The sequence below is a fragment of the Rousettus aegyptiacus genome, unplaced genomic scaffold, assembly GCF_014176215.1.
Source record: "Rousettus aegyptiacus isolate mRouAeg1 unplaced genomic scaffold, mRouAeg1.p scaffold_m13_p_16, whole genome shotgun sequence".
NCBI lineage: Eukaryota > Metazoa > Chordata > Mammalia > Chiroptera > Pteropodidae > Rousettus > Rousettus aegyptiacus.
The window spans coordinates 41,254,360-41,279,237 of NW_023416291.1; the positions used below are offsets into that span (position 1 = coordinate 41,254,360).

The 24,878-nt window shown below is 51.1% G+C and overlaps 1 protein-coding gene and 1 pseudogene across 11 annotated transcripts in view; both read right to left on the reverse strand.

The window, feature by feature from the left end:
• The window catches only part of UNC13A (unc-13 homolog A), a 58,441-nt gene that overhangs the window by 24,891 nt on the left and 8,672 nt on the right, over positions 1–24,878 (reverse strand). For 9 of the 11 annotated variants that reach the window (XM_036233914.1, XM_016157751.2, XM_016157754.2 and 6 more), the window contains 22 exons: positions 24,252–24,281; positions 23,462–23,561; positions 21,554–21,671; positions 19,769–19,892; positions 19,037–19,110; positions 17,858–17,912; positions 15,971–16,006; positions 13,133–13,340; positions 10,557–11,093; positions 9,964–10,072; positions 8,229–8,275; positions 6,407–6,485; positions 6,261–6,266; positions 5,753–5,824; positions 5,261–5,480; positions 4,363–4,590; positions 3,852–3,993; positions 3,562–3,731; positions 2,462–2,577; positions 1,124–1,287; positions 578–728; positions 203–271 (listed from right to left, as the gene is read on the reverse strand). In XM_036233914.1, coding sequence (XP_036089807.1) covers positions 203–271; positions 578–728; positions 1,124–1,287; positions 2,462–2,577; positions 3,562–3,731; positions 3,852–3,993; positions 4,363–4,590; positions 5,261–5,480; positions 5,753–5,824; positions 6,261–6,266; positions 6,407–6,485; positions 8,229–8,275; positions 9,964–10,072; positions 10,557–11,093; positions 13,133–13,340; positions 15,971–16,006; positions 17,858–17,912; positions 19,037–19,110; positions 19,769–19,892; positions 21,554–21,671; positions 23,462–23,561; positions 24,252–24,281 — 2,855 coding nt within the window. Of the gene's footprint in view, positions 1–202; positions 272–577; positions 729–1,123; positions 1,288–2,461; positions 2,578–3,561; positions 3,732–3,851; positions 3,994–4,362; positions 4,591–5,260; positions 5,481–5,752; positions 5,825–6,260; positions 6,267–6,406; positions 6,486–8,228; positions 8,276–9,963; positions 10,073–10,556; positions 11,094–13,132; positions 13,341–15,970; positions 16,007–17,857; positions 17,913–19,036; positions 19,111–19,768; positions 19,893–21,553; positions 21,672–23,461; positions 23,562–24,251; positions 24,282–24,676; positions 24,765–24,878 lie in introns of those variants that run through there. The other 2 variants (XM_016157759.2, XM_016157752.2) reach the window with 2 other exon arrangements.
• Positions 18,368–18,483, reverse strand: LOC118612762 (annotated as a pseudogene).

Here is a 24,878-nt window from a genome sequence, read left to right on the forward strand (position 1 = left end):
CACCTTGCGGTAACGGGGGGAGGGGGTCTTCTTGAATGCACCAAATAGGTTGGGCAAGTGCTGCTCACATGTGTACATGTGTCAGAGGAACACATTCTGCATGTTAGGATGAGTCCTCTCACACGCATGCCCGCTGGAAGCTGTTTCATCTGGGCACGCATGTGCATGGGGGTGAGGAAGTCATCACGCATACACTTCTCACCCGATACATGGAGAGGTCAATCCGCAGGGAGTTATGCAGTTGGTCCAGGAGTTTCACAAAGCGCTCTTTCTGGAGAGACAGAGGAGGAAAAGGATAGATTTCGGAAGCGGAGACTTGGGCAGCGAGTGTAGTAGTGCAAGGTGGTTGCCATATTAGCTGAGGGTTAACTATGCAAGAAGAGCATCCCATCCACCATTGATCTGAACCCTCATAACATCCGTTTCCATTCAACAGAAGGATAAACTGAGCCTCTGAGAGAAATGACTGGTACAAAGTCACACAGCAAGTCAAGTCCAGACTGGGAATCAGGAGCTAAACAGGGTTTGACCAGCACAGGGTTGGGTTCTCCCTCATCCCTCATCCCCTGGGACTGACCCCGAAGTTGGAGGCGGCGAAGCGGTCAGAGGCAGACACGTTGGTGGAGGCGGTGGTGTGCGCATAATAGGCATTGATGTTGGCAAGCAAGGTGCTCATGACAGCAGGCACCCCAGGACACATGTACTTGGAGGACAGGCAGGCAAAGTGGCTGGTGGGAGGAAGTGGTAGGCACTGGGCCTGGTGTCCAGGACAGGCTGAGACCACCCCAGAATGCCTCTCAGACGCCATCCTGAGTGGCTCCTCCCAACCCCCCAAGCATCCCTTTTCTCTCTGCTTGATTCTGCCCGCTAAGTCTCCCTCTCCTCTTTGAGTTGCCCTATCTCTGCTTCTAGCTCAGCTCTTGTCCCTGTCACTCCAGCCCCAACAACGGCACTTTCCTAACCTCCAGGGGAATTACATAATGCCCACCACACCCACTTTCTCTCTGACTCCTTTTCCTAAGAACCCCTCCCACCTTAGATCTGCCAGTGTTCACTTGGTGACCACCCCTCCCCCCCGTTTCCTGCACCTCGCCCTCGTGTCCACCCCGTCCCGCAGCCTCACGTCATGGCTTGATAGATGGACTCAACACCATAGCGCATGGCAAATTCGTCCACAATCTCCTGGGCTGTCTCATCATAGTAAACCTTCCAGGCATCATCACCCTTGGCATCTGGGATCTTCACAACCCCATTGTTCTGCACATCAGTAACGAAGTGGAACAGGTTCTGCCAACACAAGGGAGAAGGTGTCAGAGAGCGCAAAGGGGCACAAGGGGTCAGAGATCCCAGGTCTAGGGCATTTTACATCATCCGTGCATCTGTTTATTCATTAATTCATTCATCTACTCTTTCATCCATCTAGCTACCCAAATTTTCACCTATGCTTCATCCAGTCTTCTAATAATTCATCTGACCTTGACCAATGGGGAAGAGTTCTCCATCTATCTATCCATCTATATCCATTCATCTATCTACATATCTATCCACCCATTCATCTGTCTGCCTGTCTGTCCACCCACTCACTCATCCTCCCATCCATTCAACTATTTCGAAATGCACCCATCCACTAATTTACCCTTCTAATAATTCAACCACATACCCATTCATCTCATACATTTGCCCATAACTTAATCTATCCATCTAACAACTCATCCTTCTACCCAATCAACCATTAATCAATTCACCCATTTATCATACATCTGTCCATGCATTCACCCATCCATTCATCTCTTTAACTAGCCCCAAATTCACCCATCTACACCTCTATACTTCCAATAGTTTAACCATCCATCTATCCACCCACCTATCCGACTGCCCCAAAATTGACCTATCCACTCCTTCCTTGTAGCAATTCAACCACACATCTAACTATCCCATCCACTACCAACAACTTAATCGTCCATCCAATAATTCATTCATCCACCCATTCGACCATCAGTTTATCCATCCATCTATCCATTCATCCACCTATCATCTATCTGTCCATTTATCTACTCACCCATCAATCTATCCAAGTATCCTCAAATTCACCCATATATTCATCTATACTTCCAATAGTCCAACCACACATCCATCTGTTCATACCTTTATCATCAATCCTTTCTTTTATCCACTCATTACTCATTCATCTATTTAATCATTTATTTATGAAACAAATTGAATTTTCTCCAGGAGCCCCCAGGTGGCTGGAAGAGACAGATCCAGACACAAGCAGCTTAATCCTGAGTGTTCAGGGCTGAGACAGATGGAAGATCTGGAGCTGGGTAGTGAGAGCCTGACTGGAGAATGGATGGAGAGGAGCTTCCCAAGAAGAGAGAATGGCATGGGGGAAAGTCTCAGAGACCCAGAGGAGTGTGAATGGTGTGGCCATAAAGGGGCAGGGTGGAGCAGTAGGATTCACCTCGTGCAAACAGGTGTACTGGACATGGTAGGGGGCCACCTTCTCCTCGCCTTTGATCTCCACACTGATGTGTAGCCGGATGGCACCTGACACAGCAGATTTGTCAGTCCGCTTGTCTGCAGGGCCAAAAGGGATCATAGTGTCAGAACTTCCCAATCTAGCCCGGGGATATTTTAATTTATACATGACTGTCTCCCTTCCAGATACTCTGAAATTAAAGCCTGAGTGTCTCTCTTCAGATTGTTTCCCTAGACTTTTCTCTTTCCCGTTAGACTAGAATTCCTTAGATCCTGTCTCTCCTTCTAAACTAGGATCCCAGACCTTGCTTCCTAACTCACTCACATTAAATTCCTGCATCTGCATCTCCTTCTTTAGACTAGAAGCCATCGGCACTGCTTCTCTCCCAGACTGAGCTCCTAGGCCCTGTCTCCCCCATCAGATCAAGCCCCCCAGACTCTACTCATCTTGCTATACCAGGTTCCTGGGTCTGTGCCTCTCTCCTCAGACTAGGATCCTTAGGTCTTGCTTCCTGTTTCCCTATCAGAATGGGATATCTAGATTTCTCCAAGTCAAACTAAGAAGTTCCTGGACTCTGCTCACCCCTCTCAGAATGGCTTCTTCCTATGCCCTGAGACTGAGCTCACAGATCTTGTCTTCCCCATCAGAATGGGTTCACAGTTTCTACTTATCTTCTTAGACAGGGTTCTTGGGTCTGTAGCTCACTTCTTAGACTAGAATTCCCAAACTAGACCTCCTCTTTTAGACTGGATTCTCAAAGTTTAGCCTTCCTTTTTAGGTTGGATATCTAGGTCTGCACCTCTCTCCTCAGGTCTAGGATCCTCAGGTCTTACTTCCTGCCTCCACGATGAGACTGAAATACATAGATTCTGTTTCCCCCTCATACTCCCAAACCAAGCTAAGAAGTTCCTGGGTTCTTCCTGTCCTCATCAGACTGGGCTCACAGACTCTGCCTCCCTCACCAGATTGGGCTCCTAGACTGACCCCTCCTGACACTGTCTCTCCACTCCAGCTGGGTTCCCCACTTTGGCTGGCTCCCTGGGGCTCCCTCCCCACTGCCTGTAGGACCCCCTCTTGCTCACCCAGGTTGTACCACACGTCCATCTCGCCGCTGAGAGTCCGCACCTCGATGATTGTTTGTCCCAGGAAGTCATCGGACTCCCTCTTGAACCGCTGCTTCACGCGAGATTTGATATCATCGTCTTCGTCCCAGACACGCACCTTGATTCGGTCTGAGGAGTTGTGACATTCACTGCAGGGAGGAGGTGGGAGCAGGGATCAGGCAGCCAGCTTGGGCTGGTCTTGGAGTCCCCTTTGGCCGTCCCAGCAGGATGTTCCGGGTGGGGTACTGGGGGCCTAGCCAGACACTTACAAGTGGAAGTTCTCCTCCCACACAGGATTCAGGTTCCCATAGATGGTTTTTGTCCTTTTCTTGGTCTTCCCGACCTGGACAGTGACATAAGGGTCACTGGACCCTGTCTTGTCCTTTGCCTGCAAGCCCTGGGCACAGACCACTGGAAAACACATAAGACAGACATAAATGTGCGCTCAAGGAAGAAAGCATGCTGAAAACAGTCATTGCAATGGGCTCAGGCTGCTTGCTGGGGATCCTGTGGTCACCTCCCAGATGAACCATGTGCTCTCAACTCCTCTTCCTGGGGCCTGGTTCTGGGGGCATCAATCAAAATGACCCAGACAGAGCATCATGCATACACGCTTTGAGGCATACATGCCCACCCGTGGCACGAATGCACATACACGTGGACACTGGAAAGACAGTATACGCTCAAGTACCTGTAGCAAAGGGAAGGAAGGGGTCTGGGAGGGAGCACAGGGGACTAAGAACGGACTTGGTGGCCACCCCCGCCCCACTGCGGCCTCACCGGTGATGCTGATCTTGGCAGACCACTTGGACGTGCCGTCCAGCACGCTCTGCTTGACCGCCTTCATCTGCTGCGTGTGCGCGGCCTTGGTCACGGCGAAAATCTCCTGGATGAGCTCGAAGATCTCCGGCTTGTTGCGCTCCCGGATCTTCATGCGGTCCTTGAGCACCATGATGATGTTCTGGGTCCGGTCCTCCGCCCCATGCTTGGAGCTCTTCTCTGCCGCCCCTGCAGAGGTGGACAGCGGCACTGTCCAGGGAACGCCCCTCACCAGAGCCAGCACCCCAACGCCCATTCCAGAGCTTCCTCAGCAGTGACCACAGTCACTAAGCCGTGGGGGTTCAGGTAAATCACCCCAAAAGTTAGAGCTTCCTATTTTCTCTCTGAATCCCCTCTCCCACCAGGATTTTCACCTTTCAGAGCCCAACACTTCTGAATCCCCTGCCCCGCCAAGACCCCGCCCCTTCCGACACCTCTCCCCAACCCTCCCTGCCCTGAACTAACCCTAACCCACTTTTTCTCCAGGTGAACTGCTGCCTCTTATTAAACCTGCCCCTTGTACAGTACACCAGTCCTGGAGCCCCACCCCACCCTTCTCCAATCTTCTCGCACCTCCTTTCTCCTCTTCTCACCCCAACCCTCCCCCAAAAGTGTCCCGCCCATCACCCCGCCCCCTGTTCCTGTCCCACCCAAGCCACGAAGCCCCTCCCACTTCTGCCGCCCGCCTTCGCGGTGCCCCGCCCCACCCACGCAGATCCGCCCTTCTGTCCATGCCCCGCCCATCTCGCAGGGGCTCGCCCCTGTCCTTGCCCCGCCCTCAACCTCATCTCCGTGGAGCCCCACTCCTACCGTTCAGCCCGGCCCCTTTGTCCACGCCCCAGCCCGCGCCCGCGCTCACTCTGCAGGCAGTCGGCGTTCAGCAGATCCTGGCATTTCTCGTGGCACTTGACGCCACACTCGGTGCAGCGCATGCCCTGCCGCGCGATGCCCCACAGCAGTCCCTCGCACTCGTAGCAGTAGGTGGGCGTGGTAGCGGTCCAGACTTCGAAGTTGTGCGGTGTCGTGCACGAAATGGGATAGATTAAGGCTTGCAGGGTCTTCTTGTAAACGTGGTTTTTCTGCGGGGAGGAGGAGGGTGCGGTATGGGGCACAGAGACCTCGCCTGTGGGTGCTGTCCTGACTCGCTCTCACCCTGTGCAGAGTATAGTCAAATTCCAGTCCCTCCGCTGCCCCCACGGGTTCTTGGGTAAAGAGGGTGTTAACACGATGCTGTGCTATAGGACTCTGGAGTGAGTAGTGCCTGTCTCTGCCGTACCCTCCTTCTCTTCCTCCGGGAGCCCCCCAGCCCAGCCCACCTTACAACCAGGGGAGGGGGAGGTACCCCACGCACCAACTCCTCGTTGTTCAAAGTGCTGGAGGCCAAGGCCGAGGTGATGCCTGCTTTTCTGGACTGGACCAGGGACTGGGGTGGGGAAGACACCGAGGGAGTCACGGAGTTGATTGACACCCATGGGATTGTCACCAAGAGCGGAATCCACAGCCATGGTTTGAGGCCACCAGCCATGGAGTCAAGTCACAGCCACGATGAACAGGACACAGTTCACAACAGCAGGAGCCGAACCAGCAAAGAATTGGGACATGACCAAGGGAACTTCCAGGAAGGCAAGCAGCCCCACAACCCTGACTCACCCATCCCCCACCACCATGGCTCAGACTTGACCATGGTCACCAGCCATACCATGAACCAAGGGTGAGAGTTACCTGCTCTCTCCCCGACCCGTGAACTGTAAGACATGATAAATTCCCCTCCCCAGAACCCGAGGGTTGGGGGCCAGTTGGAAGATCTCAGTGGAGGGGTCTGGAGAGGAGACTCAGGGGCCCAGGTCACCATCACTTACCATGGCCTAAAGTGTCCATGCAGCACATAGGGTAGAAATCAAATTATGTTAGTCCCAGAGAATGCCTTGCCAGCCCATAGCCCCAGGTCTTCCATGGGCAGTTGTACAGGTTGAGCACTGGGGGAGGGGAGGGCTCAGGCACTCACCAGGTCACTCACGAGTGGGATGGGCTTCCTCTTTCGGATGTCAGGCATGCTGTCGATGATGATAAGACCACCCCCTGGGCTGCAAGACACACACAGGGACGTCAAGGGCCCAAGGAAGTCGCCCTTCCTCCATTAGACGTCACCCAAGCTTGGGACAGGACATGTGATCTCCTCAGGTATTAAGGGTTAAATTGTGTCCCCCCAAAAGATACATTCAAATCCTAATGCCCAGGACATCAAAATGTGAATTTATTTGGAAATAGGGTAATTGCAGAGGCCATTAATTAAGATGAGATCATACTAGAGTAGGGTGGGCCCTAATCCAATATAACTGGTATCTTTATAAGAAGAGAGACACACGAGAAGACTGTGGTGTGACAATGGAGGCAGAGAATGGAGTAATGCATCTACAAACCAAGGAATACCAAGGATTGCCAGCAACTACCAGAAGCTGGAAAGACAAGGAAGGATTTTCTCCTATAGGTGTCAAGGGAGCGTGGTCCTGCCCACACATCGATTTTGGACTTCTGGCCTCCAGGATTGTGAGAGAATAAATTTCTGTTGTTTTAAGCCCCCCATTTATGGTTGCTTGTCACAGCAGCCCCAGGAAATGAAGACACTGGGTCTCAACTTCCTGGTCTAGGAGCTGGGGAGATGATGCGGGTGTCCACGTTTAATGAAAATTTGAATTAAAGCAAACCGAAATCATATACAAAAATATCAATGAAACCTTTCTTTATGCTCAAAATTGGAAACATACACGTCTATTGAACATCAGTCCTGGAAGGAGTGATTTCAACTTCAGTGGGAATGAGGGAACTGGAAATCGTGTTTGTGTTCCTGTCTCTTGGCAGTTTCACGGAAGCTGGAGGATTGAATGAGTGCTGTGGCAGACACCATACAGGCTTGTCCAAATTCACTTTACTGAGAGGTGCACTCATCCCAGAGAGGGTTCAGCTGCGGCTCTTCTCCAGAAGGTTCTCACTGGCCAATGAGAGAGGTGCCTGGCTGCCAAAGACTCTTGGACAAGCTCCGGAGTGTGATTTGTGCTCTAGCGCCCCCTGCAGGATCAGGCAGGGGCCTGGCCACTTCTTAACCACATCTCTGCTCAAGCTTCCCCCACCTGACCCAGCCTGCCACACCACTGTGTCTTGAGAGAGCTTCTCCCATTAATCACAAGCACAGAAACCCCCATCTCACTCGCTGCTTCCAGGGCTCCCTGCCCAGCACACCTGCTCATCTGAGAGTCACAGCTCCCTGACTCTGTTTGCAAAGGACCCACAAGGGGAGGAGGTCGCCCTCCTGCTGCTATTTTAAAACATTAGTGTAATTAAAAAATATCTTTTTGCCATCTGAAGGCTGAAAAAACACCCTTGAAAAGTAGTAACTTAAGTTAGATGTGACAAAATGCTCCATTTAAGACCAAACAACTACTGTTGACAAAAATGCCAGCATCCATAGCAAGAATCTGGGAGATTTAAAAGCAGAATCAAAGCAAAACGTTCACTCCAGGGTTGCAGATGGGCATTGCAGGAAAATGGATTTTTCCTTTATCTCACATTTATTACTAGGGGGAAGCAGCTTGGCCAAGGCATGTACCTCTTGGGACTCAGTTTCCCCATCCGTAAAATAGAATAGTGGGCCCCCCATGGGTTTGTTGTGAGGGTTCAACATGTTACTATCTTTGGCTCTGAATGCCTATGACAGTGGTTCTGTTATTTCACCCATGCTTAGTTAGTGCCTTGTCCTTCCCCTTTCTAGGCTGAGGCTGTGGTGCAAACCAGCTTTGGGCTCTGGGTTCAAAACTTCCTCCATTACTTACCCGCCTTTGAACCACAGGGATTTGGACATTTCTCCTTCTCCCCTGGCCTGTAGGACAGACAGACAGATGTGGTCAGTGTGGCTGCCCCTTCCCAGGGCAAGGCAGGCTCCACACCCACTTCTGTCTCCCCTTTGGGCCAGGAGTCAGGAACCCTGGGTCATAGTCCTCACTGTGTGTCCTTAGGGAGCTCAATGGCTTTCTCTGGGCCTCAGTCTGTCTATCTGAGGAGAGAGGATGTCCTCTCCGCCTCCAACCTCGGTGGATGTTGATCTCCTCATCTGTCAAACCTGGGGATGTGTTAGCATCATTCCAACAAGAGCTCATGCATCTATAGTTTCCTGGGATTCACAGAGGCTAGCTCAAACACTCATAAGATTCTGTCATTTCTTAAACTCACTGCAGCCTCACCTGCTCGTTTGCTCTTGTGCGACAGGGCCTTTGCCTGAGCTGTGCACCTGTTTCTATGCCCTCCCACCTTCTGCATCCAACCAGCCTCCACTTTTCATTCAGGTCTCAGAATAAGGTCAATACTCTTCATCTGCCATGCAACTAGAGAGTAGCATGGTTGGAAGGGAGCTGGGGAGGGTCCAGCACGCTCTTCTGAAATAATATTAAAGTACTTTGAATACTTTAAGTGTCACTTCCTACAAGGACTTTTCCTCATTGCCTTGGATTTGTTTTATGACCCATCTATGAAACTCAGAGAGCCTGCCCACATTTATTTTTCTTGTCATGTCACTAGTTCCATTACAAGGGTAGCTACTTTTTTCCTCTTTATTTGCTGATATAGTGAAGGTTATTCGATAGACTTTTCATCGCACGATCTTTTCTACCTTTTAAATTTAGAACTACGTGAAAATATTATTTAGTCAAAAAATAAAATTCTGTTTTAAAACTGATAAAAAATTTGACTTGAAATTTCTGTGGCTCTGATATTGGATGAAGACTTTGGGAGTGTGATCAGGATCTCCTCTTGCCACCAACTTGGAAATTCCCCCTGGATAATAACATTACTCTATCTCCAGGCTAGAGTGGGCTGAATGGCTGAAGGAATAAGTGAATGGTTCCAATCCTGCTGCCCATCTGAACAGTCAACACTCTGGCTCTGATGCTAATTGTATCTTTCACCAGATTCCTTCTCTGATATTGACCTGACCTCAGACCTTTCTCCAACCCCGACACTGACACTCAATATGATCCCAAACACCAACCTCTTTCCCTAACACCAATTCTAACTCCGACATCTGATCTCTGACTACTGTCTTAACCTTTATCTCTACCCCCGTCCCCAACCTTTATCCTTCCCTCTGCCATGGCTGTAGCCATGACCTAGCTCCAGGTTCCAGCTCGCCTCTCCTCTTTTCCTGCCAAGAAATCCCAGGCTGGTGTAGATGAGGCTGGACTGGGCTTTGGTGGGGAGATAGGGCAGGCCGGTGTGAGTGAGGCCAGGAATGGTGGAGCCAGGGCAAGGGCAGACAAGGGCGGGGCCAGGTTGGTATGAGCAGAGCCATGGAAGAAATAGGATGTATAGAGGCATGGCATGGCGGATGGGGTGGGCAAGTGGGCATGGTCAAGCTGTCCATGGGGCATAGCATGGGATGCTGTGGGTGGGCACGGGACCAGGGTGGTGGGGCATGGGAGGAATGGGGAAGTGGGCATAGCCAGTCTGGGGCCAGTCTGGGGTTGGGAGGGGGGCATTGGGCATGGGTGTGAGCTGACTAGGGCTCTCACTTACCTCCTGAAGCTGCAGCCGCACTTTGTTGAAGGCTCTAAGCCAATTGGCCTTGGCCCTAGACATGGAGTCCTGACCCTCCTGGCCTTCTTCATCTTCTTGCAGCCTGAAACTGAAGCAAGGTGTACCCTGAGTCTCCATTGACAGTTCTTCTTTCATCCTTTACCCTCTGAGTGATGCCTATCCCTTTAGAGACACTATGACCCACCTGTGTCTCCCAATGATTAGTCTCAGTGCTCCTGCTCTCTTTCCACATGCCCATTACATTCCTGACACCTTTGGGTCCCCTGGCTTCCTTTTCAACCCTCCTGGCCCCTCTGACCCTTGGTAATCCTTTTCGCCCAGGATCCTTCCAATGCATTTGTAACCTGGAAAAAGGCTGGCCCCTCACAACCCCTAATACTCCTTCATGAGCCCCTTGGACCACTCCGACCCACTGAACCCCCTTTGTCCTCCTAGACATATCCTTACCCCTTCAATAAACCCATGGCCCTCTGACAACTTCCTCTCCCCCATTTCCCAGGTCCAGGCTCACTCCATCATGGCACCACTGACCACAGTGACCTTGTGACAGCCCTTTGGCTGCTTCCCATTACCTCTCCTCAGCCTTGGGGGGCTCAGTCTCAGGTGCTCGCTCAAGTGCAGGCACCTCCTTGGTGGCTGGCTCAGGGGCCACCTTGGCCACATCGGAGGCCTCCGTGGGCATTGCTGGGGCCTTGTCCTCTTTCTCGGGGGCTGCTGGCGGGAGACTGACACGCTTGAAGTCCTTGGGCTCAGCCACAGCTGCCTCGTGGTGCTCTGCATAACCACGGATGTCATCGGGCACCTCCTCCTCCTCCTCCAGTTCCTCCTCATCCTCAGGCAGCTCCTCTTCCTCTTCCAGGAAGTCCTCCAGGTCTTCATCCAGCTCCTCGTCCAGCTCCTCATCCAGCTCGTCCTCGTCCTGGTCCCAGCGCGGCGAGTCCTTGTGGTAGCTGACGGAGCTGTGGCAGGAGTGGTAGGAGTCCCGGTCCCGCTCATCCTCCATCTCGGAGCCCTGCAGGCTCTGCTCGTCTGGGTCGAAGTCCTCGCTCAGCTGAGAGCTTCCCTGGCTCAGCTCCCCTGAGGAAGCATAGTGGCTGCTGCCTGTGGGGCTGCGGGGACAGGTAGGGCTCAGGGGCTGGGCACAGAGCCGCCGCCCGCCCAGCCACACTCACACGGGTCCATCACACAGGTCCACCACGCAGGCATTCACTCAGCATTGCTTGAGCACCTACTGTGCACCGGGCCCTGCTGTATGTGTCAGCGAAACACAGCCGTGAACAAAAGAGACAAAAATCCCACTCTCGTGGCATTTCTGGTCTGGGTGGGCAGGTAATAAACCAGATCAATGGTAGCAGTGATCACTGACGACCTACTGTGTGCCACTCCTGTCTATGCCTTGTGGGGCTGCAAATGCTCCGCCCATGTTCTGGGGACCCGGAATCACAGTGTCCTTGCCACAGTTCCCTTGGATACCTAGGGCTTCTGAAACTTGAACATGGTCGCACCTGGCTCTCAATGTCCCCCTACCTCAACCTGGTCCTCCTACAGCCGAGCTCCTCCATTCGCCAGGAACTGAGGCCTTCCTGCCTCCACGTCTTGCCTCAACCTCCTCTCACAGCTAACCCTGCCATGAGTCCCCTCAGCTCCACCTCGCAAGCTTTTGCTCCACTTCTCCGCACCCTGGGCTCCACCCTAGGCCCTGCAGGCTCCGCCATCACCACCAGATGCTGCCCCAACTACCACTCCTGTCCCTGACAGCCCCTGCTTCTCATGGATGCCACAGAGGGGCTTCTTCGAATCATGAACCCAATCACATACCTCCTCTGTTTCAAACGCTACCAGGCTTACTAGAGCACTTGAAATAAATCCCATGTAATGCCCCACAACCCTGTGTGGCCCAAACTGTCCAATCTCCCGACCCTCATTTCCCTCTGTTCTCACCTCTTTTCCCCTCTCTGGCCACATCGGCCTCCTTGCTGTTCCTCCAACACCCTAAACTCGTGCCCACCCCCAGCCCTTTGGGCTTGCTGTGCCCTCTGCCAGGAATGCCATTCCTTGCTCGGTTCTCATCCCACCTCTGCCACTGTATGTTTGATCTTGAGTATGTAATTTAATTTCCTTGGAGCTAAAAAAATAGAGTCTAGACTAAATGCTCAGTCTTTTAAAAAGTTCCTTTCAAAATGCTCCACCTGTCAACTATCCAAACTTTCTATGGTATATATTAAATGTAGAAAAATTTAAAATAAAAGTAATTCACTCAAATATCTGCAAAAAAAATTATACTAATCGATACTAAAGATTGAGTAGAAAGCTTATGAAGATCTTCAAATTATGTTTTACCGAAACTCTGTACGGTGCATGCTGTCCAACAGACCTTTCGGCAAGGATGGGAGTGTTTTCAGTCTATCCAAGTGCTCTACAAATATTCAGTCTGTTTAATATCATGTTTGTTGTTCTGTTTGGAAACCAAGGCTGCGGTGATCAGGTCAGTGAGGAGGGCGGCAGGAATGAGGTCCAGCCTCCCAGGCTCAAGAACCAGCAAGCACACTGCGCCGATAGTGGTGTGGCCCACGAGGGGACCCACCCACTGGGAAGGTCTAGGGACAGCCTAGAGTGGCGATGGCAGCTGGACAGAGCCGGGGCAGCTCTGAAGTCACTGTGCCCATGGCTGTGGGTCAGGAACATAGGTCAGAGGCCACCAGAAGGGAGGGGCAGGACCTCCTTGGGACCACAAGCTAGCTCCTCACTGGGATCTTTCCGATGTCACCATGCCTCACACCCCCCACTAATAGTCATCTCTTCCTCTACCCACTCCCTCCTCTGCCCACTTAGAGAGTACATGGAGACCAGTACTTTTAAAGGAAGCACAAAGAGACCCCATATTTCAGGGGGACCTTTCAGGGGCCTTCAGACATTCTTCAGCCAAAGCAGAACCCCTTTTATCAACTTTGTGGAGTTTTCTTGCAAATTTTGGGGCAAAGCAAGGGTTCTACTGTTTACAAAAAAGCACAAATGCTTCTTTTCTAGATCCACTTACCTACACCCTCAGCTCCGTCTAATTCCCTACTCTTCTCTTCATACCAGGAGACAGGGACACACACACACACACACACACACACACACACACACACAGTCACACAGTGACTACCTGAGGGCCCGTGGCTCAGAGAACTCCTCATAACTGTGCATGGAGTCACTGTAGGATTCTCGGGAACCTAAGGGTGGTGGACGGACAGAATACTGGTGGACCGAAGCATTGGGCTGGGATGTAGTGTAATAGGGTGGTGGGATGCTATTGCTTGTCTCGCTGCGGTAGTCACTGTCACGATCATCCACTGCACTGTCAGGGTCATCATCTGGAAAAGCGAGGAGGTGAGGGGAGAGGGTAAGAAGGGGAGGGAGAGATAGAGAGAGAAAATACAATGGGGGCCAAAGCAGTATCTCATACTTCAGGGGTCTTAACTGGCTGCTAACCCAAGAAGAGCAATCTTTACCAGAATGAATGAAGGATATTGGGTCATGTTAATAGAGGCACAGGTTTTAGAATAAGGGAGGTGAAAACCCTGCTTTGCCTTATGTGGGTCAAAGTGGACCTAGAGTCTGGGTCCAGGATAAGTCTTACAATGACAGGAGGACAGTGGCAAATTGGAGGATGTCCTTCAGCTCAAATGTGAGAATGGACTTTGCCAAAGTCCAGGCTCTCTGAAAACCAGATGAGTTTTTCTATCGGTCAGTGGGCTTCCTATGACGGGAATCATGCAAACACTCAAAAAAGTGGAGCGAGAGATCAGGAGGACAAGGTGGGGAAAAAATGCCCATTAACGGTCAGAGATTTCTTGTTATCTGAGAACGGAGGCCGAAGATCTGAACTCATATGCGCAGGAACCAAAAAGGGGCTCTGACAAGGTGCCACCTCCCTCAAAAAGGATTGGGTCCTTAGGCTGACCAGACCACCACACACCCAGAATTTATTGCTAAAGTGGAACTGAATGGTTTGCCAAACTTCAGGTGTTTAATAAGAATTGAAGGATGTTTTAGTATGGTTTGATTTCTGTTGTAAGAAGGAAACAGCACTGAGGGATGTTAGATTGTGGTGGGATGAGAGAGGCTATTTATTTAGAAATCAACGCTTGGTTTGGAAACAAAAGATCTGGAAAAAAATAAATAACCCACTGACTGGGTGACCTATGGGCATCAATTTACTGGTGATTTTAAACACCAAAAAGGTGACTTGTACTTTTTTGTGCCTTTAAGTATTTTTGCTCATTTTCCAGATGTTTATCATTTTTCTTGCTTTATTATTTTAACTTTCTAATTCTTTTCCAGCTAATTGTGTTTGTTTCTATAAATTCTACAAATAAGCCCATTTTATCAATGAGGTAAACTGTTAAAAAATGAATTTTATACTTTATGCAGAATGCTATTTAATTCATTCCCTAAGCTGTTTTGCCTTTAGGAAAACCTTAAATTCATTTTCAGCTAGCAAAGCTGGCCCTACCAAGGTAACTGGTTTCTCGATTTTTCATCTTGCTTGGGCCAGTGTGACCTACAAGCTTTTGATCCTGTCCCTGTCGTATACGACAACCCTGTCACGTGCTGGATGCCGTCAGCATTGCTGTTATCACAGAGAGAGGCAGAGGCAAATTTCCACGACTTACATTTGTGGGTGTCAGGCAGAAGGGAGGGATCTGAAACCTGGACAAGTTCCCTCAAATCTCTGGACAATTTGTCAACATCAATTGCCAGCTTCTCCCCACTCAACTGACTGGTTTTCTATCCAATTATCTGAGTCTTTGGTCAAATTGGCAATCTTTCTACCAAACTATGCCTGACCAAGACAAGATGTTTCCAACTAAATCTCATGAGGCTGTGTCCACGTTAACCCAATTATTGTTTTTTTTCTGACAAATTGTCTGTTTTTGAGGAGCAAATCGCTTTCCACTAGATTCTTTTTGTTTTTGCCCAGACTGCTTTTTACCAAATCGTTTTTGACCAAATTGTTGCCTCCAGCTGAGTCACATTCAGACACCTGTGTTTCGACAAAAGGGTCTGCTTTTGGTCCAATGATCTTTGTTCTTCACCCAATTATCTGCTTTAGACAAATTGGTTTTAACCAAAAACATCTTTGTTTTTGATGGTATTATTTGTGGCAAACTGGTTGTTACTGTCTTCTTGTCTGCCTAACGTGTATTCTGGCCAAATTTATTTCTGACCGACTTGTTTTAACAAATTGTTTTGGATCAAAAGTAGATGTACACAGTTTCCCTCCCTGATCCCGGAGGGAGAAGGGAGCTTGTCCACCAGGTGGTGGAGTGAGAAGCACACAGATTCATACTCAAACTAAAGGGCTGGATTTCTCTGGAAGAGGCAAGATGTGAGGGTAAGGGAGCTCTTCCTTAGGGAGAAAAATTGGCATCCAAATTGGGGGGATGGCTTGTTTTCCTTCCCCAGGGGGCAAACTAGAGGAAGATGTGTATGAGAGGGCCTTGGAGCTGAGGTCTCTGGAGTGATATCTTCCTGGGCATCTCTGCCCACTGCCCTTTCTGAGGCCCTCTTCCTTCTCCATCCACCACCCTCTGAGTGACATTGGGGTCCATTTCCAGGTGGAGGAGGAAGATGGGGAGACAAAAAGAGGAAGGAGTCACAGGAGAGGAGATGAGGTCATACATGGGGAGTAGGGGGGACAGGGGATCACAGTGCCCAGGTGGAGACAGGCAGGTCTCCCATCTAAATGCCCATTCTTCCCAGCTGAATCCTCCCACTCCAATGGCAGTGCCCATTCCCCGCCAGACAGAGCAGGATCCCCAAGACAGATGTTAATGGTCAGGGGGCAGGGGTACATGGAAGGGGTCTTGCCAGTCGGTCCTCTGACCCCAATGTGCCAGCCACATGCTCCCCGCTTCCCTGCACGGTGGGGCAGGGGCCTCAGAGTTGCCAAGGCACCCACCTCCCCATGGCCTCCCAGAACATCAAGCTGAGTACTTACTCTGCTGCTCACCCCAGCCAAAATAATTCCAGTTGCCTACAAAGAGAAGGGGCAGAGATAATAAAAGGGAGCGGGTATGGGGCTTAAGGAGGGGGGCTCCCCATCCTCCTCATTCTTCCCATCTCCTTCTCCCACCCAGGACCCTGATCCCCTTCTACCCTGAGTATCTTCCCCAAGCATCACTTTAATCACTGACATTTGTAAATCCTTCACTCAGTGCTTTGGGAGGAAGGCAGAATACTCCCGTTTTTCGAGGAGGTCACAGGCTCAGCCAGGAAGTTACAAAGAGGAGCATCTGGGGCCAGGGTTTTCCAGCTCTGAAGTGTGGGGTCAGTACTCCCCACTCCTTCCCTCCCTTCTCTCATGCATAGAGAAAGAAATATTGAACTGAAAGCCATAAAATTTAAAACTAAATTGGGTTTTTATCATTCTGCTCATTGTACATGTGAAGAAACAGGGCTCAGAGAGGTGGGGCGAGCAGCCTAACGTCACACAGGCTCTGAGTGTCAGGGCCAAGGAGAGAACCACATCTCCTTCCATCAGCCCCCAAACCTGGCATTTTGGAAAAACACCTTGGACCAGAATCCTGACTCCTCTTACCCTCAGCTGCTTCCTGCATGAAATGGGGGGTGAAGAAACATTCCCAAGAGGACTTGGAGGTAAGTGCTGGGTAGCGGGTCTTCATTCCCAGATCGAACCCACCCTTCACTTTGGTTCAGCTACCCAAGCGCTCTGTCATCTGCTCCTGCCTCTGCCCTGCGTGGCCCTGCCCCCAATGCAATCCTTAGTGACCCCATTCAAGGGGGAAGGCACTTGCAATTCCTTCCGGGCAGAGATGACTCCCCGCCCCTGAAGGCAGGGAAGTCAAGGGACTTTCTCAGTATCACACCCCAAGTCAGAGCAGAACGAGGTCCCCTAACCGCCCCTCTCCCCACTGTGCTCCATCATCACCATCCTGGGCATATGGGGGAGGGGTGGACAATGGGTACAGGAGAGACTATGAGAGAGGAGCAAAGGGGGATAAGGAAGCAGATGGAACAGGAGAAAAAGGTTGAAGGGCGGGGTGGGGGCGAGTGTAATCGGTGTGGATTCTGCTCTGGAACTCTATGATTTGTCGCTTCTTCCCCACTCCAGAGGACTTGGGGAACTTTTAGGAGAGAGACATCTCCTTGGCCCATGGAGACCTGGTCTGGGTACAGCTGAGTGTCCAAGGGTCAAAGACATAAACGATCTTGAAAATTCCAGCTTTTAGGGAGGGGCAGCAGGAAGAGGAACAGGGTCATCATCAGCATTAATAGATGCAGTGCAGGGGAAAGAGTCCCTCAGACCTGGGTTCAAATCCTGGCTCTGCTGCCAGGTGTGTGACCTTGGGCAAGTTGCTTCTCCTCCTGGGCCTCAGTTTATTCATCTAAGAAAATGGGCAAATGAAACAGCTTTTGTCCATTGTACGTGCGCCTGTGTGTTGGCAGGACCGCTGGCCAGTGTCTGTCTGCAGCCTCTGACTGTGGGCTGCTCGGGGGTCTGTGTTGGCCCCATGAAAGTTTGTTGAGTATTATAGGTCCTCATCCAGAATTTGATTATGGAATTAAAAAGTCTGTAAAACGGGTTTGTTTGTTTGTTTTAAGCTTTTAGATGTCCTGGGTCCCCTCGGAGTGAAGGGCTGTCAGATGCCCCATTCCAAAGAGACTGACTGTGAGGATCGCAGAGGGACGCTAGCAGGCCTGTGGCCACAGAACAAAGCAGGACTCAAAGATCTCTTCTTTCCAGTACACTGTGCATGGAGACTGTCCACTCTTAGGACCTGTAACTCTGGAGGGGAGCTGACCTGTGACACACAACAGCTGTGGGATGGGGGAGGGATGCCAAGAGGAATTGAAAGGTACTTACAACACTGGTTGCTGGGGACAGGGAGAGGCTTGTCTTGTTCATCTTGGAATGAATACTGAGGGGAAGGAAGAAGAGGTTTGTCACAGGGAAGGCAGAAGCCAGGGGACCAGGATAGTCCTCTGTTGTGTTCCACTCTGACTCCTCTCTACCTCCCACATCCTCTCCCTCTGGAGAAGGATATAGATGTTCACAGAGAAAGAAAGAGGGAGAGAGATACACACAGAGACAGTGAGAAACAGATATATTAAAAAAAAAAAGATACAGGTGAGGGAAGGAGGGAGAGAGAGAGAGATCGAGAGAGATCGAGAGAGAGAGAGAGAGAGAGAGAGAGAGAGAGAGAGAGAGAGAGAGAGACAAAGACAGAAAGAACTGAGGCAGGAGTTGAATAAAGATGAGAGATGAGGTTTGGACAAAGATTACTGACGTGTACATGGCCCCTTTGCCCTCCACCTCTCTCACTAAAGAGTGTTCCAGTCTTTTCAAAAATTTTCTTTTTCTTATTATTATTTATGCCTGGAGCACCTGGTCTTCCCAGGTGGTCTCCCATCCAAGTACTAACCAGGCCCGACCCTGTTTAGCTTCTGAGATTAGACATCAGGCTTGTTCAGGGTGATAGGGCCGTAGATCATGGACTGTGACTCCATTGGGGCACGAACCCAGGACCTGCGTGTAAAGCAGACGTGCTAACCGCTACACTATGGAACCACGTCCCAAGAGTGTTCTAGTCTTGCCCATGATTTCTTCCATGCCCTCATCTTCTAAAGACTGTCTTCTGGGCCACATTGGGTCTTTGCACTGTGGGGAAAGGGAGCCAAGAAGAAGGGGGCGGCAAAGAAGAACAGAGGTACAGGGGTTAAGGCAGGGCTACCTGAGGGGTGAGGGCAGGGACGGGGTATGAGAACTGCTTCAGGGCACCTGTATCTCCTTGACAGTATTTGGCAAATGCAGAACTTGAGTCAGTTAAAAGTGTTAACACTGTTAGTAGACTATTTTCCTGGCTGACATCACCACTTAGAGACTGGACCACATGGGTTGCTGATTTAGTCAGATTAGAAAAGGTTAGAGACACAAACATAGGGAAAGACAAATGAAGAAAGAAACAAAGACAGAGTGGAGGATATGGAGTGACAAGAGAGACAGACACAGGAAGAAAAGAGACCTCCACACACCAACACTCACCTCATCTTGGTCCCGCATGGCATTCAGCTGTTCCAGCTTCTTTGCCCAGTAGCGGGCCTCCTCCTCAGGAATGTCTGGAAGGGGAGCACTGGCTGTGAGCCTGGAAGCCCCTGCCTGCCCCTCAGCCTCTGTCCAGTGTGTCCTGCAGGCCTACAGGCCTGGTCTCCAGTGGGTGGGGGGAGAGGAAGGGAGGACGCGGTGGTGCCCTAATCCCTCCCCACTCCAGCAACGCCTTGAGAATAAATGGAGGATGGCAGAGATGCACTCTAATGTTATGAGGGTAGCGGAGCCATGGATTCTTGGAAGGATGGTATGGGAGAACTGAGCAACTTCTGGGAAAGGTTGAGAGGCCTCTCCGTGCCTCTGCCTTTGTTTATCTCTACATGTCTCTCTGTGTCTCTATTTCTCTCTTTGTATCTCTCTGACTCTGTCTCTCTCCTATCCCTAGTTCACTCCTACAGATGAAGACCTCACCAAGGACCAACCAGGACAGTTCAGATCTAAGCTCCATGGCTCAAAAAGCGTTTGTTGCCCACTGTTGACCTGTGCACCTGCAGAGCTAGAAAGTGCTTTGTACATGGCAGGTGCACATTTCATCTGACTCGCTGAAACGCAGGAAACTCTCTCCTCTTAGAAGGGGAAAACTTGCCCTCAGAATAAGGGTCATCTGGACTCACCCAGGCCTGGCCATTCTCCTGGGATTGGGTGAGGGTCCTGTGCCCCCACACTCACCTAAGGGCAGCTCGAAGCGGGTGTCAAGGAGGATGCGGTGGAAGGTGGGGTCCTTGGTGCCACAGATTTCACTGTCTGCCATGATGACTTGGGAGTCCAGGGTCAGCCACTCTCCAGGACCCTCCTGGGTATAAGAGGGGATGATAGGGGTCAGGGTGACAGGTGAAGTGGGGTGGATCAGATATCTGCTCCAAGTCAGCCCGCAGGCCCCCTACTCTCATAAGATGTCTCCCTCATTGCATCTCACCCCTACCCCAAGAGCAAGGGCCACATTCCCACTTTACAGATGAGAGAACTGAGACTCAGAGAGAAGGTCCCAGTCCAGAGCAACATGGTGGGTCCAGGGAACCCAGAGACAAGGACCCAGCGAGAGGGCCCTGGGGGGTCAGCAGAGGCAGTCCTAGCCTTACAGAGCCACTTCTCATTCCTGAGAGGGGGTAAGCAGCCCTGGTTTCATATGAAAGCCCTGATTCTCCCAAGTGAATGAAGGACCTCCGCATTCAGAGTGGGGCCCCCTCTTCAGCAAGTGGAGTCCACTCTGAACCTCACTTTCTTTATCTCTCAAATGAGAATGATCTGTGGAATTTGCTCTCTGCAGCTCTAGGGAGAGGCTGGCAGAGGTGAAGGATCCCCTGCATGGGTCATTGCTTCCCCAGGTGACCAGGCCTTCTTCGTACTTGGGGGAGGACAGTGTCACTGAGGAAATTTTGGGTCATCCTCAAAGCTTCCTTTTGGACACATTTGCCTGTATTATTGCACCATTTCCTCCCTCACCATTCATCAGAAAATAAACCCTTCCCGGTGTCTCCTTTATGCCTACCCCATGCTGGGCAATTTCAGGATCTCTAAGAGGCCCCTGAGAAGGCCACAGTCATGAGGCAGGGCCTGACACAGACACCTCCTGCCTTGCGAGGTCAGGGTAAGGCCAGAGGAAGGCGGGGTGGGGGCTGAAGGATCCAGAGAGAAAATAGGGAGGGCTTCCTGGAGGAAAGGGCATGGGAGCTGAGTTTAGAGGGTGATGGAAGGGACACTTGAAACCCAGAGACTAGTGTATGTGAAGGCTCAGAGGCCTCCTTGGGACCATTTAAGGGGTAGAGGTTGGGGTGTGGAGGGAGGTGAGGTTGGCAATATGGCAGGTGCCATCAAGAAGGCCTTGCAAGGAAGATAGGGAGGGAAGGATGGAAAGGGTCCTAGGGTAGTAAGTTGCTGCTGGGCTGAGCATGAGGGGAAGGAGTGGAGGGGGAAAAACTTAAAGCCAGGAGGCCAATGTGATTGTCTAGTACTTTCAGGGCTAGTGTAGTTTTCCTCCTATACAAAGTGCTAATTGCCCACAATATCCCTTCCCTTCTTCCACAGGAATACATTTTTAGCTGGGCCGTGCAACTTAAGACTACATTTCAAAGACTCCCTTGCAGCTAGATGGGGTAACGTAACTAAGTTCTGGCCAATGGGATATGAGTGGAGTTCCATGAGCAACTTCCCAGTTTGGCTCTTAACAAGGAGGGTAACCCCCTCCCTTGCCACCTTCCTTCCCTCACTGGGAATGCAAATGTAATGGTGACCCTCCAGCATCCACACTGAGGCACAAGGTAAAAGCACATGGAAAGAAAGGCAGAGCATCAAGATATAAAGAGTTTAGACCCTGGTGACTTTGGAACCGCCACTGCAGCCCCAGACGCCTACACGGACATTGTCAGCGGATGGAGGAAATGTCCATCTTGTTTAGGCCACTGGCCTCTGGGCCCCTTCCAGGCATTCCTCCCCACTCCTCATCCCACCACTCACTTCATTGGACTGGCGGATGGTCCGCAGGGGGATCCACACGGTGCCCACCATTGTGTCCCAGATGAGACCCTTGTTCCACACTTCCACTGTCAGCCCCAAATCCAGGCGGTTAATCTCACTGTGGAGAAAGGGGAGGGGGAAGGAAAGGTCAGGAGTGAGGGAATGGAGACTCAGAAAAGTCAGTTTACTCACACAGCCAACTGGTATTTACACCAAGGCCTGGGTGAGTCCTAGCCAGGGAGGTAATACAGTAGTTCTTGTTTTACAGAAAGGAAACTGAGGCCAGAGGGCTAAGTTACATGCTTAGGGACTCACAGCAGAACCAGAGTTCCAAGCTGGGATGGAAGAGTGGGACAGTCATCACATACCTCCTGTACCAACTTCCCCGCCCCCTCCTTAAGCCCTCAGACCCTGAGAACTCTAGCAAAGTAAGGAAGATGCCCTAACACCCTCTGTGGCTCCCTGTTACCCCAGGATAAGGGCATTCTGGATACCTCCGTCCTTCCTGGCGTCATCGCTATCAAATCACATAAGGATGCCCTTGAGTATATGAATGATCCTACCCCAGAGCACTTTCCATGTAGGCCTCACCCTGGAAATAGGCAGAGTTGGAGGAAAATCTTGGTAAATGTCCAGTTGACTGAATTTACCAATTTGCCAAAGGTTTATCTTAAGGAATGTTCTCCTCGAATGTATCTGTTGACTGTGACCTGGTCGTTCAGCAGCTGGCTTTGGGGGAGTTGGCGACTTCCCCTTACATCTTTCCTAGAATTGTAGGGCCAGTTCCTCAATCCCTTCCCCAGACGCTCCTCTGCTCCTGGATCCCAACTGTGTTCTCTCATGGCTTCCACCACTGACAGGCCCCAGCCAGGCTCTGCACAGAAGTGCAAATGGGTCCAAATCCCAGCTCTGCCAGATATAGTTTCCTCATCTGTAAAATGAGGATTATAGTAGCATCCTCCCTTCCAGGGTTGTGGGCAAATCAATTTACTCAAAGCCTTAGAAGAGAGCGTTACACGTATTCCCATCCTCAGAGCAGGTGGGATGTAACATGAGGTCCTGAGTGTGGCTCTCGGTCAAGGTGAGGGTCCAGGTCATGAATTTATTCAGTGATTAGGCAAATATTTGTTGAGCACTTAAGGTGTGCCAGGCCCCGTACTTAGCATGGGGGGCAGAACAGGGACAGAGACCAACGGGCCCTATCTTCCTAGAGCTCACAATCCAGGGGCTGGGGCCAGAAATGTGTCCAAAATTCACACAAATGACTGAAATAACAATTGGTAGCAAGACCAGAAATTACTCTTCAATTATAACTTGGGGATGGTAGTCAGGGAGGGCTTCCCTAAGGAAGTGACATAGTTGAGATAGGAAGGATAAGAAGGAGCCAGCTGGCAGGGCCAGGAAGGGGGAGAGAAGAGCAAGTGCAAAAGTTCTGGGCCAGGAACATGCTGGCCATGTTGGAGGAACCGCTCAGAGGTGGCTGGGGCTAGGCAGGTAAGCTGGGAGAGATGGAGGGAGACACCGGCAGGAGGTCACAGGGGCTAAGCTTCCTTGGGGGCTGTGGGGCAGAGTATAGGTTTTGTTCTGAGGTTGACACCAGGAACAAGTTTGAAGAGTGACAGGATGTGATTTGCAGTTTTAAAAATATCCCTCTGGCTGCCTGGAGAACAGATTGCAGGAGGCGGATTGCAGCAGGAGGCCAGGGCGGAGGCTGGTGGCAGCAGGGACTTGGCTGCTGGCCCCAGAGATAAAGGGAAGAGACGATTCGGGAAGTGCTTTGGAGGCAAAGATGGACATGGGTCCAAGGGAGGAGGGAGGGGAGCCCCAGAGGACACCCAGGTGTCTGGCTCTACCCAGTGGAACCAGTGAGGTGCCAGCATGAGGCTGTGCAGGTCCAGTCAGACTCACAACATGAAATCCTGCTCCCAGCTGGGCTGGCTCCCCCGCACGGCGATGGTCGTGCTCTTGACATTCTGCACCTTCAGAGTCACGTATGTGTTGAATTTCTCTGTGGTGTTGAGAGTAGGGGTCAGCACAGGGACTCAGGTACCCCCCATGCCACTTCCCAAGCTCTAGACTACCTGCTATGATCCCCCAGGAGCTGTGTGTGGTTAGAACCACCTCCGGGTCCAACATCCTGTACTGCTTCTGTGCATTCCCCCTACCCCCAGGTCAGCCCCCAGCATCCCAACCACCCTCAGGCCAGCTCCCAGGGTTCCCTAAACCCCCAGTTTCTTAGAACACAAAGGAGGATCTTGGTGCAGGGAGCCATGAAATTTTGGGATGCCTAAACCTGCTGCTTGAAAGTAACTATGTCCCCTAAAAAAAATCTACATCCAACAGTCTTGGTTTGTAGCTGGGAAGACTGAGGCCCCAGACAGGGGAACAAGAGTGACTGTAAAAACTCCCTCACCTCTCTGAGCCTCACTTTCTCCACCTGGAGCCTGATCTAAGAGTCTCCTCCTTATCTCTTAGGATCCTGAGAAGGGCCATTGGCTCAGGGTGAGCCCCGCCCCCCACTGAGGTCTTCAGGGGATGGCTGGGGAGACTGCTTGGACCCCAGGCCAAGTCAGACACTCTCTGTGATGCTCAGCAGACACAGAACCCAAATCCCCCACCACTAGCTCAGAACCCTTCCCTGATCTCTCCTAGAAATGGACAGACAACACAGGACAGGACAGGTATAGAGGCCACTTACCTTGGGCACCATCAAACTTGGCTTTTTTGACTGTGGAGAGAGACAGAGATAGGGAAGGGAGATGGGGAGAGAGGAAGGGAGGAGAGAGACAGAGACACAGAGAGACACACCAAAATAGAGACATGACAAAAGAGACAGAGAGAAGATAGACACAGAAAGAAACAGAGAAGACAGAGGCGAGGACAGAGAGCAGAAGAGACAAATGAAGAGACCAAGCAGGGGATAAAAAGCCAACAAGATAAAGACAGAGGTGAAGTCAGAGACAGACAGACAAATAGAGGAGGAGCAATAAGAAGAGGAGGGAGGCAGGGATGAGAGGGAGAGAAAGAAGCCATCAGACAGATGAGCAGAGCTAGACCTAGGGGTTGAAGAAGTCTGGACCCTGGGAGCAGTCCCTGCCCCTCCTCCATCCCTATCGAACTCACCTGAAGCTTCTCCCCTCCAGCTATGCCTTTACCCTCAATTAAATAAGATTCAAAAGAAGGAGCTGGGTAGGTGGTAGGAGAGGCCTCCCACAAGAAGCCCTCTGGCATTGCTGCAGAGAAAGGAGGACAGTTGGGGAGAGGGCTGTAGGGGGAGGAGAGACAATCTCCACTGACCCCATTCTCCTGTTTGGTGTTCAATGTT